Here is a 16,033-nt window from a genome sequence, read left to right as displayed (position 1 = left end):
GTACCTGATCTGAGGGGAAATGCTTCCAGTTTTTCACCATTGAGTATGATGTTGGCTGTAGGTTTGCTATATATAGACTCCACTATCTTCAGGAATTTTCCATCTATTCCTATTTTTTGTAGTGTTTTGATCATAAAGGGATGTTGTATTTTGTCAAAGGCTTTCTCTGCATCTATTGATATGACCATGTGGTTTTTGGTCTTGCTTTTGTTGATGTGGTGGATCACATTGATTGATTTACGTATATTAAACCAACCTTGCATGCCTGGGATAAACCCCACTTGGTCATGATGAACAATTTTTTTGATATACTGCTGTATCCGGTTGGCTAGAATTTTGTTCAATATTTTCGCATCTATGTTCATCAGAGATATTGGTCTGTAGTTTTCTTTTTTGGTTGTGTCCCTGTCTGCTTTTGGTATCAGGGTGATGTTGGCTTCATAGAAGCTGGAAGGGAGTATTCCAGTGTCTTCAATCTTCTGGAAGACTTTTAAAAGCAGAGGTATTAGTTCTTCTTTGAAAGTTTTGTAGAATTCATTTGTAAAACCATCTGGTCCAGGACTTTTATTTTTGGGAAGATTTTTGATAACTGTTTCAATTTCATTAGCTGTGATGGGCCTGTTCATGTTATCCACTTCCTCTTTACTTAGTTTTGGAAGTTGGTAGGTATCTAGGAAATCATTCATTTCTTCCAGGTTCTCTAACTTGGTGGCATATAGTTGTTCATAGAAACCTCGCATGATATGTTGAATTTCTGCAGTGTCTGTTGTGATATCTCCTCTTTCATTTACTATCCGATTTATTTGGGTCTTCTCCCTTTTTTGTTTTGTGAGTCTGGCTAAAGGTTTGTCGATTTTGTTTACTCTTTCGAAGAACCAACATTTACTTTCATTGATCTTTTGTATGGTTTTCCTATTCTCAATGTTATTTATTTCTGCCCTAACTTTAGTAATTTCTGTCCTTCTGGTTGCTTTAGGGTTCCTTTGTTTTCTTCTTCTAGGTCTTTAAGATGTGCAATCAGGCTGTTTATTTGTGCCTTTTCTTGTTTCCTAATGTGTGCTTGTATAGCTATGAACTTCCCTCTTAGGACTGCTTTAGCTGTGTCCCAAATATTTTGATAGCTTGTGTCTTCATTTTCATTGAACTCTCGAAACATTTTGATTTCTTCCTTGATTTCCTCTTTGACCCAGAAGTTGTTAAGAAGTGTACTGTTGAGCTTCCACATTTTGGCACTGTTACTAATCTTTTGTTGATTGTTAAGTGTTGGTTTAATTCCACTGTGGTCTGAGAAGATGCTTGGGATGATTTCAGTGCTCTTGAATAGGCTGATGCTGTCTTTGTGGCCTAACATATGGTCTATCCTTGAGAATGATCCATGTGGATTTGAGTAAAATGTGTATTCCAGTTTCTTGGGATGAATGACTCTGAAAATGTCCAATTCTTCCTGGATGATCTGTCAAGTTGAGAGAGTGGGGTGTTGAAGTCCCCTACTATGATTGTGTTACTGTTAATATATTGCTGTAGCTCTTTCAGTAGAAGTTTGATGTATTTAGATGGTTTCTCATTGGGTGCATAGATATTAATAATTGTTAAGTCCTCTTGATTGACTGATCCTCTGAGCATTAAGTAGTGTCCATTCCTATCTTTTTTAATCTTATCTATTTTAAAGTCTATCATGTCAGATATGAGAATAGCTGTTCCTGCCCTTTTTTGTGGGCCATTGGCTTGAATGATAGTTTTCCATCCTTTCACTTTAAGTCTGTGTTTGTCTTGTTGCGCTAGGTGAGTTTCCTGTAGACAACATATTGTTGGGTTGTGTTTTCTGATCCATCTTCCTACTCTGTGTCTTTTAATAGGTGAATTCAGGCCATTCACATTTATTGATATCAAAGATTGAAGATATTTTAACGCCATTCTGGTAGAGTTTTAGAGTGTTTTGATATATGTTCTATTTGTGGTGGTCCGGTTGTTTATAGGAAACCTTTCAGAACTTCTTTCAAGGCAGGCTTGGTGATGGTTGCTTCCTTCAACTGTTGCTTGTCTGAGAAGGTTTTGATGCTTCCATCTAGTCTGAATGACAATCTAGCGGGATATAGTATTCTTGGCTGAAAGCCTTTCTCATTGAGCACTCGATAGATATCTTACCATTCTCTTCTGGCCTGTAGTGTTTGTATGGAGAAGTCTGCTGCTAATCTTATGGGTTTTCCTTTGTAGGTGACTCTTTGTTTTTCTCTTGCAGCCTTGAGGATCCTTTCTTTATCCTTATTCCTTTCCAATCTAAGTATGACATGTCTTGGTGTCTTTAGGTCTGGGTTAATTCTGTTTGGGACCCTCTGGGCTTCTTGAATCTTTATGTCTTTGGTGTTGTCTAGACTAGAGAAATTTTCAGCTATTATGGCCTGGAGAACGCTTTCTTCCTCCCCTTCTCTTTCTTCCTCTGGTAAGCCAATAATGCGTATATTGTTTCTTTTGAAGTCATCCCATAGGATTCTGTTGTTGTTTTCAGCATCTCTTAATCTCTTTTTGAGATCTCTTACTTCTTTTTTAGTTGTCTCTAATTCATCCTCAATCTTGCTAATTCTGTCTTCAGCCTCATTGATTCTATTCTCTCTGCCCTCTACTGCTTTCTGGAGTTCATCTATTTTGTTGCCCTGCTCTGATACTGTTTTAGCTTGTTCAGCTAGTTGCCTTCTTAGCTCAGCAATTTCAGCTTTCAGCTCTCTAATAACCATGAGATTATTAGAATTTTCTTCCATATTCTCATTTGTTGTTCCTGCAGTTCTGATTACAATTTTTTCAAATTCTTTACTCACTCCTGTTATTATTTCCTTAGCTAATGTTTGGATGTTGAACTCGTTGTTTTGTGCTTCACCCTCTGGAGGACTTTTAGCTGGACTCTTGTTCTGGTTCGAGTCTCCATTATTTTTTCTTGTTGTTTTAACCATTTTATATAAGTTAACAGTTTTTTCAATCCCTGAGTTGGAGTTCAGTGGTGTAAAAGCCTTTTTTTTTTCCCCTGTAGGCTATGGTAGCCTGAGGGCTTTTAAACTATCAATAGGCTTCTTGGCTTAATCAATGACTCCTGACCAAGAGATAAAGCAGGGTGTGGCAGAGATAATCCAGTGGTTATGCAAAGAGACTTTCACAGCCCTTCAGCTATGCCACCGAGGTATAGGTCTTCTCCTGAGTTTCCCGGTTAGATCTCTGTGCCCTGGTGTCCCTCCCTGTTGCTGCTCCAGATTCTGAGGGTAATAGCAATGGAGACTCAGAGTTGTACTTGGTGAGTCTCTGGGGAGTCCTTTCCTCCCTTCAGCTGTCCCCTTGTTGGTGGAGCAGACTGGAGGTGGTGTCTCCACTGACAAACTGTCGAACTGTTAGCAGTCACTTAATCTCTTCTTACGCCCCTCTCTCCTCTCTGTCACCAGCCACGCGTGTTTGTACTCACGGGTGATTTACTGGGTTTCTGTGGTCATTCTAGTCCTGTCTTGTTTCGGTCCGGGTGGTCTCCTTTGGTATTCCTAGTTGATCCGGGAGAGGAGAGGAGAGGAGAGGAGAGAAAGCGATCTGCTGCTCGTAGCTCCGCCTCCGGAAGTCGAATCCCCTTTTTTTTTTTTTAAATATTAAGGAAGAATATCAGCCAGGCATGTAAACCAGCTGGTGTGACAGTGTTAGGGGATAGGCATGGTTACACTACATGACTGAGAACATGAGAGGTACTCTCACTAGTTTGTACCATGTATGAATATATAAGCTAGAGGTTCTCCTCTCAGGAGGCATGGCCATCCTGACTTCCCTTGGAAGACACTCTCAACAATGTGTCCCAGTCTCACCTCTCCAGAGCCCTATCCCACTAGGGAAAGAGGGACAGGCTGGGGTATGGATTGAACTGCCAACACCCATGTCCAGCAGAGAAGCAATTACAAAAGCCAGACATTCTACCTTCTGCACCCCAGAAAGAATTTTGGTCCATAATCCCAGAGTGGTAAAGAGTAGGGATGTTTTGGCGCCAGGTGGTGGCTCACTTGGTTAAGTGCACACATTACAGTGCACAAGGACCTGGGTTCAAGCCCCTGATCCCCATCTACAAGGGGAAAGCCTCATGAATGGTGAAGCAGGGCTGCAGGAGTCTCTCTATCTCTCTCCCTATCTCCTCCTCCCCTTTCAATTTATCTCTGTCTTTATCCAATAATAAATATATTTTGTAAAAAATAATAGGGACGTTTCCAGTGGAGGGGATGGGACATAGAACTCTGGTGGTGGGAATTATATGGAATTATACTCCTATTATCTAACAATCTTATTCATCATTATTAAATCATTAATAACTTTTAAAAAATAATAAAATAAACTATTTTATGACTTAGTGCTACAGAATAACAGAAAAACTACAGTGTATGGGAAGGTCTGCAAAAAGAAATTCTGTCAACTTCTTTACTATATTGAATTTATTGTAGCTCTAAGCCAGGTGTGAAGAAATTTTGCTCAGTTCAAGCGTGCCAGCATTCTAGCTTTGTTCAACCTATAGCAAGTTTTAAGGTATGAGGAAGTCGGGCAGTAGCGCAGCAGGTTAAGTGCAGGGGGCACAAAGCACAAGGACCAACATAAGGATCTCGGTTCGAGCCCCCAGCTCCCCACCTGCAGGGGAATCACTTCACAGGTGGTGAAGCAGGTCTGCAGGTGTCTATCTTTCTCTCCCCCTCTCTGTCTTCCCCTCCTCTTTCCATTTCTCTGTCCTATCCAACAATGATGACATCAATAACAATAGTAATAACTACAACAATAAAATAATGGCAATAAAATGGAATAAATAAATAAATATTTAAAATTTTAAAAAATAAATTTAATTTTAAAAAAAGTTTTAAGATATGGATGAAAACTATTTTATCAATTTGCACATTCTAGTTACTTTGTAGTATCACAATCGAGACTTTTACTTATATAACAGTCAAGGAGTTTGCAACCGGCAAAACCAAGGCTACAGTCCAACATTACTGCTGAGACTTAATTTTTACTTATTTGTTATTTATTATTGGATAGAGAAAAAGAAACATTGAGAGGAGAGAGGGAAAGAGACAGAGAAAGATCTGTAGCCCTGCTTCACTACTCATGAGGCTTTTCTCCTACAGGTCGCCACTACCTACTTGAACCAAGATCCTTGCAAATATAATATGTGCTTAACCAGGTGTACCACTACCTGGCCCCTAGAACACCACCAGTGTTTTATATGTGTGAAAACGGTCTGTTATACACTTATAACATGTCCCACAGTTTCCATTGGTGTGTAAAGTGATAAAAACCCTAAAATCACAACTGTTTTAGCATAATGAAAAGTCCAAAGAGCTCCTATATAAATTATTACAGTTAACTTCCCTTCTTTGATACTTTTAGCTTTCTATGATATTTTTAAAAAATTCAAGGTCGAGAACTCTCTGCTGCCTCTTTGCCCCAAGCACTCTCTCTTACTCTGCACTCCCCAACCCTGGAACTCTGACACTCTCTCACTTTGGAACCCTCTCTTGGGGTTCCTCGGGGCGGAAAACTAACTGGACTGATCCAATTCTCTTGGCGGGGGAGAACTAGGACCCAATGTAAAGCATACAACATGCAGGGGAGTCGCTTCACAAGTGGGGAAGCAGGTCTGCAGGTGTCTGTCTTCTCCTCCTCCTCCTCTCTGTCTTCCCCCTCCTCTCTCCATTTCTCTCTGTCCTATCTAAAAGTGACGACATCGTCAACCACAACAATAATAACTGCAACAACAATAAAAAAAAAAAAAACAAGGGCAACAAAAGGGAAAATAAATAAATATATTAAAAAAAAATTCAAGGTCATTCATATGTATTATGTGAATATGTGCTTTCATTAGCTTGGTTAAATATTTATTTATTTTACCAGAGCACTGATCAACTCTGGCTTATGGTACTGTGGGGGACTGAACCTGGAATTTCAGAGCCTCAGGCCTGAGAATCTCTTTGAATAACCATTATGCTATCCACCCCATCTTTATTTTAAAGATTTATTATTTTTTTATTGTTGTAATTATTGTTTTTATTGATGTTGTCATTGTTGGATAAGACAGAGAGAAATGGAGAGAGGGGAAGACAGAGGGGGAGAGAAATATAGACACCTGCAGACCTGCTTCACCACCTGTGAAGAGACTCCCCTGCAGGTGGGGAGCCGGGGGCTTGAACTGGGATTCTTATGCCTGTCCTTGCGCTTTGCGCCACCTGCACTTAACCCGCTGCACTACCACCTGACTCCCTAAAGATTTATTTTTATATTTTATTTTTACCAGAGCACTGCTCAATTCTGGAATATGGTGGTGCTGGGAAATGAACCTGGGACCTTGTGGCCTCAGGCATGAACATCTTTTTTCTTAACTGTTATGCTGTCTCCCCAGCCTTTGTTTCCTTTCCTTTTCCTATTTTTTATTAGATAGGACAGAAAGAATTGAGAGAACCAGAGAGACAGACATGTGCAGACCTGCTTCACCGATCATGAAGTATCCCTACTACAAGTGGAGAGTATGGGCTCAAACCTGGGTCCTTGTGCATGGTAATATGTGTGCTTAACCAGGTGCATCATCACCTGGCCCCCATTTACAATTCCTTTTTTAAAAATTATTTTATTATTCATTAGTGAGAGAGAGAGGTATATGAGATACTAGGTATGGAATTCGGTAGCCTCACACAAGCAAATCCTGTGCTCTACTCATTGCACCAACTTCTAAGTCACTTGATTTCTTTTATATTTACTTATTATCTTTATTATTTATTTTATCAAAGCACTGCTCAACTCTGGCTTATAGTGGTGTTGGGGATTGAACCTGGGACTTAGCACCTCAGGCATTAAAATCCTTCATAAAATCATTATGCTATCTTTCTGGACCACCTGGCTTGTTTTATTTATTTTAGAGACCGAGGCAAATAAAGGACATGAAAGAGACCACAGTAGAGAAACTTCTCTCAATGTGGTGGCAGCTGGGTGTGAACTTGGATTGTGTACATGGCAAAGAGCTATCCAAATGAGCTATTTGACCAGCCCCTACCTACCTGACCTATTCTAAATGAAGTTCTTTTCAAGAAAAATTTCACAAAATCTAAAGATCTGGTATACATGAACTAAACAAGCAAACAAACAAAAAGCAGATGTGAGGTCTGGCGGTAGCGTGGCGGGTTAAGCGCACTTGGCACGAAGCACAAGGACTGGCCTAAGGATCCCGGTTTGAGCCTCGGGCTCCCCACCTGCAAGGGAGTCACTTCACAGGCAGTGAAGCAGGTCTACAGCAGTCTATCTTTTTCTCCCCCTCTCTGTCTTCCCCTCCTCTCTTCATTTCTCTCTGTCCTATCCATCATAACGACATCAATAACAACAACAATAATAACTACAACAACAGTAAAACAACAAGGGCAACAAAAGGGGGGAGCAAAATATTAAAAAAAAAAAAAAAACAGAGGCCAGGTGGTGGCACACCTGGTTAAGTGCACATATTATAATGTGCAAGGACCCAAGTTCGAGTCCCCCATCCCCACCCACAGGGGGAAAGCTTCAGGAGTGGTGAAGCAGTGCTGCAGGTGTCTCTCTATCTCTCTCCCTCTCTATCTCCCCCTTCCCTCTAGATTTCTGGCTGTCTATCCAGTAAATAAATAAAGATAATTTAAAAAAAAAACAGAAGCAAGCATACTGATTCTTTTTTTTTTTTTCCTCCAGGGTTATTGCTGGGCTCGGTGCCTGCACCATGAATCCACCGCTCCTGGAGGCCATTTTTCCCCCTTTTGTTGCCCTAGTTGTTGCAGCCTCGTTGCGGTTATTATTGCCATTGTTGACGTTGCTTTGTTGTTGGATAGGACAGAGAGAAATGGAGAGAGGAGGGGAAGACAGAGAGAGAGGGGAGAGAAAGATAGACACCTGCAGACCTGCTTCACCGCCCGTGAAGCGACTCCCCTGCAGGTGGGGAGCCGGGGGCTCGAACCGGGAACCTTAGGCCGGTCCCTGCGCTTTGCGCCACGTGCGCTAGTATACTGATTCTAAGACTTGTAAGCACTATGGTGGTTATCTTTGGCAGGTGGGATGGTAGGGGTACAGAACTTTGGTGGTGAATATGGTATGGAACTATAAACTGTAATCTTAATCCTGTAACATACACAAATCAAATTTATTTAATCACAAATAAAGAAACTAAGAATGCAAAAAAAAATATTAAAAATAAAACAAAAGAACAAACGAGTTAAAGGGGAAAAAAGCCATAGAGGACTGTTTGTATGTTAATGTGTTATACATAAACTTTATATATACAATTTATGTGTAAATATATATATATATATATATAAAACTATAAAATTATCTTCCACATGCAACAAACATAGAGCAAATATTCACATGGAATCTACTTTTGATGAGTTTCCTCACTATGTCTCAATTCAGTTCATCCAACTCAACACATTGACTCTCAGCTCACAGTGCTCAATTCATTCTACTCACTCACAGATTTTAAATATAACTTTATTTATTAATAGTATATTACAAGATTATAAGATTATACCAGGGGCAGGGTGGTAGCGCAGCGGGTTGAGCGCACAAGGCCCGAAGCAGCAAGAACAGAGTAAGGATCCCTGTTCCAGCCCTGGCTGCCCACCTGCAGGGGGCTCACTTCAGAGGCGGTGAAGCAGGTCAGCAGGTGTCTTTCTCTCCCCCCTCTGTCTTCCCATCCTCTCTCTGTTTCTCTCTGTCCTATCCAACAACAGCAGTGTCAACAATAACAAGGCCAACAAAATGGCAAAAATGGCCTCCAGGAGCAGTGGGTTCGTAGTGTAGGCACCAAGCCCCAGCAATGACCCTGGAAGGAAAAAAAAGATTAAGAGCAGTGAATAAAACATTTAAAAATTAAAAAAAAAAAAATGACACCACACCCACCACCAAAGTTTTGTGTCCCTACCTTCCTACTTCCCAAAGATAACCACCATAGTTCTCACAAATCTTAGTTTCCTTGCTTCTGTTTTGTTTGGGTGTTTTTTTGTTTGTTTGTTTGTTTTTGGCAAGTTAGGGTTAGGGTTGATTCCACTTGTGAGTGAAACCCCTCTGGCAGTTGTCTTTCATCTCTTATTTCGCTAGGCATCATCACCACCAGTTCCATCCATTTTGTCCTAAAGGACACATCATCTTTTTGATTGCAGAATAATATTCTATATCTTCTTTAGCCAGTCATCTGTTGATGGGCATTTAGGCTGCTTCCACTCTTTGGCTAATGTAAAAAATGCAGCTATGAACACAGGAGTGCATATATCCCTTCGAATTAGTGTTTGAGTGTCCACTGGATAAATGCCCAAGAACTCACAGCCTCTCAACTCACTACTTTCTCAATTCAATGTCTACTACAGCTCAAAACTTCAACCTTGGGAGCCTTTCTCATTTCCCGGGAGCGTCGGCGCCTTACTGATTGGCTGGTGCTGAGTGACGCCCTCAGCATGCGACCCAGGAGTGCGGGGCGAGTGATTATGAGACGGGGAGGCCGGTGCTGGCTCCTGCTACTAGTATCCGGGTGCTCACGTCTCCCGTGCCTCAGCTTTCCTAGGACTTGGAGTAGCCTTGGGGGCCGGATGGCGGAGTCACACTTTGTCCAGACCCCAGCGGCGAGCGAACTGGGGGCTCCCGCTCAGCAGAATGGAGACGGGAGTGGTGAGCTGCCACCAATGCGGCGGGAGCCGGCCCCGGGGGAGGGGAAGCAGGCGCCGGTCCCCGGCAAGCGCAGGAAGCAGCGGGGCACCCCTGGGGAGCGCGTGGTGCCGCCGCCGAAGAAGCGGCGGACAGGGGTGAGCTTCGGCGACGAGCACTTCGCAGAAACTAGCTACTACTTCGAGGGTGGTCTGCGCAAAGTGCGACCCTACTATTTTGACTTCCGGACCTACTGTAAAGGCCGCTGGGTGGGCCGCAGCCTCCTGCAAGTCTTCAGCTCGGAGTTCCGAGCCCAGCCTCTGGCCTCCTATGAAGCCGCTGCCCGGGCAGGGCGCCTGCACCTCAACGAAGAGCCGGTGCGGGACCTCAGCACCGAGCTCAAGGTGGAGTGCAGACTGGAAGTGGGGAGGGAAGGGAGGAAGGTTTCCTTCAGGGTTATGAAGTCAGAGTCATTCCACCGGAAGGGAGGAAGGTTTCCTTCAGGGTTATGAAGTCAGAATCATTCCACCAACACCCTTCAATAAAGTGTTTTTTTCTTTTCTTTTTTTTTTTTCTTCCTCCAGGGTTATTGCTGGGCTCGGTGCCTGCACCATGAATCCACCGCTCCTGGAGGCCTTCCCCCCTCCCCCCTTTGTTGCCCTTGTTGTAGCTTCGTTGTGGTTATTATTATTGCCCTTGTTGACGCAATTCGTTGTTGGATAGGACAGAGAGAAATGGAGAGAGGAGGGGAAGACAGAGAAGGGGAGAGAACGATAGACACCTGCAGACCTGCTTCACCGCCTGTGAAGCGACTCCTCTGCAGGTGGGGAGCCGGGGGCTCGAACCGGGGTCCTTACGCCGGTCCCTGCGCTTTGCGCCACATGCGCTTAACCCACTGCGCCACCGCCCGACCCCCTAAAGTGTTTTTTTCTAGTCTTAATTTTTTCCATACAGCAGTACCATTTTACATTCATACCAACAATGTTCAGAGATTCCCTCTTCTTCCTCTTTTTTTTTTAATTTTTTTTTTTATAGGCAGAGAAAGGGAAAGACACCAGAGTTTCCTCCAATGTTGTGAGATCAGGACTCAAACCTGGGTCACTCTCATGACAAAGCTCACTACCCAAGACCCTTGCCAACTTGTAGCTTCTCGTCTTTTTGATGATAGCCATTCTAGTGGGTGTAATTATATAATTATGATTTTTTTTTAATTTTTTTTTATTAAAGAAAGGATTAATTAACAAAACCATAGGGTAGGAGGGGTACAACTCCACACAATTCCCACCGCCCAATCTCCATATCCCACCCCCTCCCCCGATAGCTTTCCCATTCTCTATCCCTCTGGGAGCATGGACCCAGGGTCATTGAGGGTTGCAGAAGGTAGAAGGTCTGCCTTCTGTAATTGCTTCCTCGCTGAACATGGGCGTTGACTGGTCGGTCCATACTCCCAGTCTGCCTCTCTCTTTCCCTAGTAGGATGGGTCTCTGGGGAAGCTGAGCTCCAGGACACATTTTTTTGTAAACATATATGTATATATAATTTTCACCAGAGCACTGCCCAGCCCCAGCTTATAGTGGTATCAGGGATTGAACCTGGGACTTTGGGGTCTCAGGAATACTAATACTGTGCTCTAACTCATTGAGATATTTTCCTGACCCCTTTTTCTGTGCTTTTCTTGTCCACAATCTGCCTGTTTATATCTTTACAGAGAAGAGAACACACTACACACACTGCTTTTCTACCTAGTTACTGTAGTTATTCTACTGTAGTTATTCTTCCTTATCAGTAAAGATCAGGGTATGCCTGAAAGTGTCAGCACCTGGGCTGACTGGTTGCCTATGTCATTGACAGGACAACGATTTCTTGCGAAACACTGTACACAGGCATGAGCCTCCAGTCACAGCAGAGCCTGTCCGCCTGCTTGCTGAAAATGAAGACATGGTGGTGGTTGACAAGCCTTCTTCCATTCCTGTCCATCCCTGTGGCCGCTTCCGGCATAACACAGTCATCTTTATCTTGGGCAAGGAACACCAGCTCAAGGAGCTGCACCCCCTGCATCGTCTTGACCGCCTCACCTCAGGGGTCCTCATGTTTGCCAAGACAGCTGCTGTCTCTGAGAGGATCCATGAGCAGGTTCGGGACCGGCAGGTGAGCCCATCTTTTGCCTCCTGCAACTCAACGGTTTCTGTTGAAAGACCGTCTCTGAGTTGTACATCTGAAGTAAGCTTTCATGTTTTTTTTATTTTATTTATTCCTTTCTGTTGCCCTTGTTTTATTGTTATAGTTATTATTGATGTTGTTGTTGGATAGGACAGAGAGAAATGGAGAGAGAAGGGGAAGACAGAGAGGGGAGAGAAAGACAGACACCTGCAGACCTGCAGGTGGGGAGCCAGGGGCTTGAACCGGGATCCTTACACCGGTCCTTGCGCTTTGTGCCATATGTGCTTAACCCACTGCGCTACCACCGGACTCCCTAGCTTTCATGTTTATGTAGTCAAGCACCTTACCTTTAGGAAGGTTGATACCCAAAATGCCCAAACAGGTTATATTATCTCATGTTTCAAAAAATCTTTAGTTATTTCTTATTTTTTTATTATTGGATAGAGACAGAGAAATTGAAAGGGGAGGGGGAGATAAAGAGGGAGAGAGACAGAGAGACACCTGCAGCTCTGCTTCACCACTTGTGAACCTTTCCCCCTGCAGGTGGGGACCAGAGGCTTGAGCCTGGGACCTTGTGTGCTGTAATGTGAGCACTTAACAAGGTGCACCACCACCTGGCCCTTAGTTATTTCCTATTAAATGGGTAGCCTAGGAGGCGGACAGTGGACAAAGCATTGGACTTGAAAGCATGCAGTCCCAAGTTCTATCCCTGCTCTGGTGCTGCTCTGGTGTTCTCTCTCTTATACGTAAATATTAAAAAGGGGTGGGGGCTGTGATCCAGGAGGTGGCACAGTGATAAAGCTTTGGACTCTCAAGCAGCGGGTCCTGAGTTCGATCCCTGGCAGCACATGTGCCAGAGTGATGTCTGGTTCTTTCTCTCTCCTATCTTTCTCATTAATAAACAAATAAAATCTTTTTTTAAAAAGGGAGGGGGACAAAGTAGCTTACTTTGCATAGTGCACCTGCTTTGCCATGTGTGTGACCCAAGTTTTAGCCCAGTTTCTACCACATTGAAGAAAACTTTGGTGCTGTGGTTTATTTACCTCTCTCTGCCTTTTTATCATGCTCTTTCTATCTGAAAAAGTCAGCTTAGAATGGTAAATCCCTGGAGACCCCCCCAAAAAAAAGAAAGTTGAATGGTAGTGACTATGATCTTGAGGCTTATAATTGAAGATCTGTTTTATAATCCATGTGAGTGTTTAGCATATGTCAGATTCAGTACTATATACATTGGAGCCTACCTTCCTGAATCCTTATAGCAGCCCTGGGAGTTAATTGTTTTTCTCCCTCTCTCTTTTTTTTCTTTTTTGGAGGGGCGGCTTTCACTGTTTATTTATACAAATACTCCACATAGTGATTTTCCCTGGAGTCAGAAATTCTTTGAGACAATGCCATCCACCTTGGCCAGTCGTAGAATGGAGACGTCCGACTCGCACATCTTGCGATGGTACAGCAGTTTGCGTAGGTTCTGTAAGGCCATTGAACCTGCCGGTTACCTTGTCGACCTCGGCCACGTTCATCCGAATGGACGCTAGGTCCTTGGCACCGATGATGCGGTTGCTGGCGGAGCACTTCCGCCGAATGTACAGGTCCACGAACTCCTTGGCATTGTTCTGCATGGTGGAGCCACGCCTGATGGCTACACAACGGGCGGGAACGTAGCGCGAACATAGAAAGGAAAGAAAGGAAAGTTTTCTTTCTTTCTTTCTTTCTTTCTTTCTTTCTTTCTTTCTTTCTTTCCTTTCTTTCTTTTCTTTCTTTCTTTCTTTCTTTCTTTCTTTCTTTCTTTCCTTCTTTTTTTCCTTCATTCTTTCCTTCCTTCTTTTTTATGCAGTCCTGGGGAATGAATCCAGAGCTTTCTTTGCACTTGTGTATTACCACCACTGACAGGGTTCTCCAGGCCAGAGTTTAATTTTTTTTTAAGATCTACTTATTTCATGAAAGAAATCAATCCGTGTGGGGATAGATAGCATAATGGTTATGCAAAGTAACTCTTATGCCTGAGGCTCCAAAGTCCCAGGTTCAATCCCCTGTACCGCCATAAGCCAGAGCTGAGCAGTGCTCTGATAAAAAAATAAAAAGAGAGAGGAAAGAAAGGAAATGAAAAGAAAAGGAGAGCGATGCAAAGCATCACTGGCATATACAATGCTAGGGATCAAACTAATTATCTCATGCTTATAAGTCTAGAATTCTGCCACTGCACCACCTCCCAGATTGCATCAGGCCACCTTTTCCACTCTTCCATTTTAGGGAGGGAGGACAGACAGGATAGTCTCCATAGTACTGCTCCGCCTGCCATGGAGCTCCTTGTGGTGTTGCTGTCCATTGTGATCCCAGTGTGCCAGGACTCAAATGCTGGGCCTTGCTTGCTTTAAAGCACATGCTTTACCTGGTGAGTTATCTCCTGGGGTACTCTAATTTCAAATTTTCTAAAGTTACTGAAAATTTTTAATAGTTTATATTTTTTAAATTTGTACTTACTTACATATTTTTTAAATTTCTTTATTGGGGAATTAATGTTTTACATTCAACAGTAAATACAATAGTTTGTACATGCATAACATTCCCCAGTTTCCCATATAACAGTACAACCCCCACTATGTCCTCTGTCTTGTACTTACTTATTAGCACAAGACAGGTAGACAGAAAACCAGAGTACTGCTCTAGCACATGGGATGTTGGGGATCAAACTCAGGACTTTGGAGTCTAACACTTTAGCCACTCCACCACCTCCAGCCTCAAGTTACTGAAATTTAAAGAGATTTACTGGGGGTAGAGAGGTAACATGGTTATGCAAAAGACTTGCATGCCTGAGACTGAGGACCCAGGTTCATTCTTCAGCACCACCATAAGCTGAGCTGAGCAGTGCTCTAGTTAAAATAAAAATAAAAAGATTGGGAGTTGGACAGTAGTGCAGCAGGATAAGCGCACATGGCGCAAAGTGCAAGGACCGGCTTAAGGATCCTGGTTCGAGCCCCCGGCTCCCCACCTGCAGGGGAGTTGCTTCACAGGCGGTGAAGCAGGTCTGCAAGTGTCTGTCTTTCTCTCCCCTTCTCTGTCTTCCCCTCCTCTCTCTATTTCTCTCTGTCCTATCTAACAACAATGGCATCAATAACTACAACAATAAAATAACATGGGCAACAAAAGGGGAAAATAAATATAAAAACATTTAAAAAAAATAAAAAATATTAAGTGATGGGATTGTGAATCTGGCAAGTGTGCGACAGTTTGAATCCTCTTCTGACACTGGTGGCTCCTTACTGCTGTAAATTTGGCCTTTCTGAATTTATGCTCTGTGCTGACTTTCTTTTTTTCTTCTGGTGTAGCTGGAAAAGGAGTATGTGTGCAGGGTGGAAGGTGAGTTCCCTGCTGAGGAAGTGACCTGCAAGGAGCCAATTTTGGTGGTGTCTTACAAGGTTGGCGTGTGCCGTGTTGATGCTCGGGGCAAGCCTTGTGAGACTGTGTTCCAGAGACTGAGCTACAATGGCCACTCCAGTGTGGTACGGTGCCGGCCACTCACGGGCCGCACTCACCAGATCCGAGTCCACCTCCAGTACCTGGGCCATCCCATCCTCAATGACCCCATCTATAATTCTGCTGCCTGGGGTCCTTCCCGAGGCCGGGGTGGCCACATTTCCAAGACAGATGAAGAGCTGCTGCGGGACCTGGTGGTAGAACACCAGGCTAAACAGAGCCTGGACATGCTAGATCTGTGTGAAAGTGGCCTGTCTCCAGGCCCTGCAGACTCTGCCCCTCCCTCCTCAGAGCTGGGCAAGGACCACCTGGAAGACTTGACTGCATCTGCCCAGAAGGTGGATGGAGCAGCTGAGAGAGCCCCAGAGGACCTGGGCACAGTGACCACAGCAACCTCGGCAAAGGCTGCTGAAGCAGATGTGGGTCATGAGATAGACCCTCTCTGTGCAGAGTGCCGGCTAGTGCGACAGGACCCTTTACCACAGGACCTTGTGATGTTCTTGCATGCCCTGTCTTACAAAGGGCCAGGCTTTGAGTACTGCTCACCCATGCCTGCCTGGGCACAGGATGACTGGCAAGAGGGCTGAGAGGTTGCTTGAAATGAAACAGTTCTGTGTAGTAGAATCTGACCACATGCTCAGTTTGCAGGAATGAGGTTGGGCTCCAAACAGACCTGCTCATACTTGATAACTCCTTTCCCCCTTCCTCCATCTAGAGTTCAGGGACTCTCAGTTATAAATAAGTCTTTTTT

The 16,033-nt window shown here is 43.7% G+C and overlaps 2 protein-coding genes across 2 annotated transcripts in view; one reads left to right on the top strand and one right to left on the bottom strand.

Moving 5' to 3' along the window:
- The window catches only part of RPUSD2 (RNA pseudouridine synthase domain containing 2), a 22,306-nt gene extending 6,273 nt beyond the window's left edge, over positions 1 to 16,033 (top strand). The window contains exons 3-5 of the mRNA XM_007538064.3: positions 9,375 to 10,052; positions 11,500 to 11,796; positions 15,135 to 16,033. Coding sequence (XP_007538126.2) covers positions 9,375 to 10,052; positions 11,500 to 11,796; positions 15,135 to 15,869 — 1,710 coding nt within the window. The 3' untranslated portion in view covers positions 15,870 to 16,033. The remainder of the gene's footprint in view (positions 1 to 9,374; positions 10,053 to 11,499; positions 11,797 to 15,134) is intronic.
- Positions 13,126 to 13,649, bottom strand: LOC103127168 (small ribosomal subunit protein eS21-like). The gene is given in 3 exon segments (XM_060175151.1): positions 13,126 to 13,254; positions 13,257 to 13,283; positions 13,286 to 13,649. Coding segments are annotated over 3 exon segments (435 nt in total). The 5' UTR covers positions 13,617 to 13,649; the 3' UTR covers positions 13,126 to 13,177.

The sequence above is a fragment of the Erinaceus europaeus genome, chromosome 16, assembly GCF_950295315.1.
Source record: "Erinaceus europaeus chromosome 16, mEriEur2.1, whole genome shotgun sequence".
NCBI classification, from domain to species: domain Eukaryota; kingdom Metazoa; phylum Chordata; class Mammalia; order Eulipotyphla; family Erinaceidae; genus Erinaceus; species Erinaceus europaeus.
The sequence above is the reverse complement of the archived record's forward strand: the minus strand, read 5'-3'. Positions and strand labels throughout refer to the sequence as shown.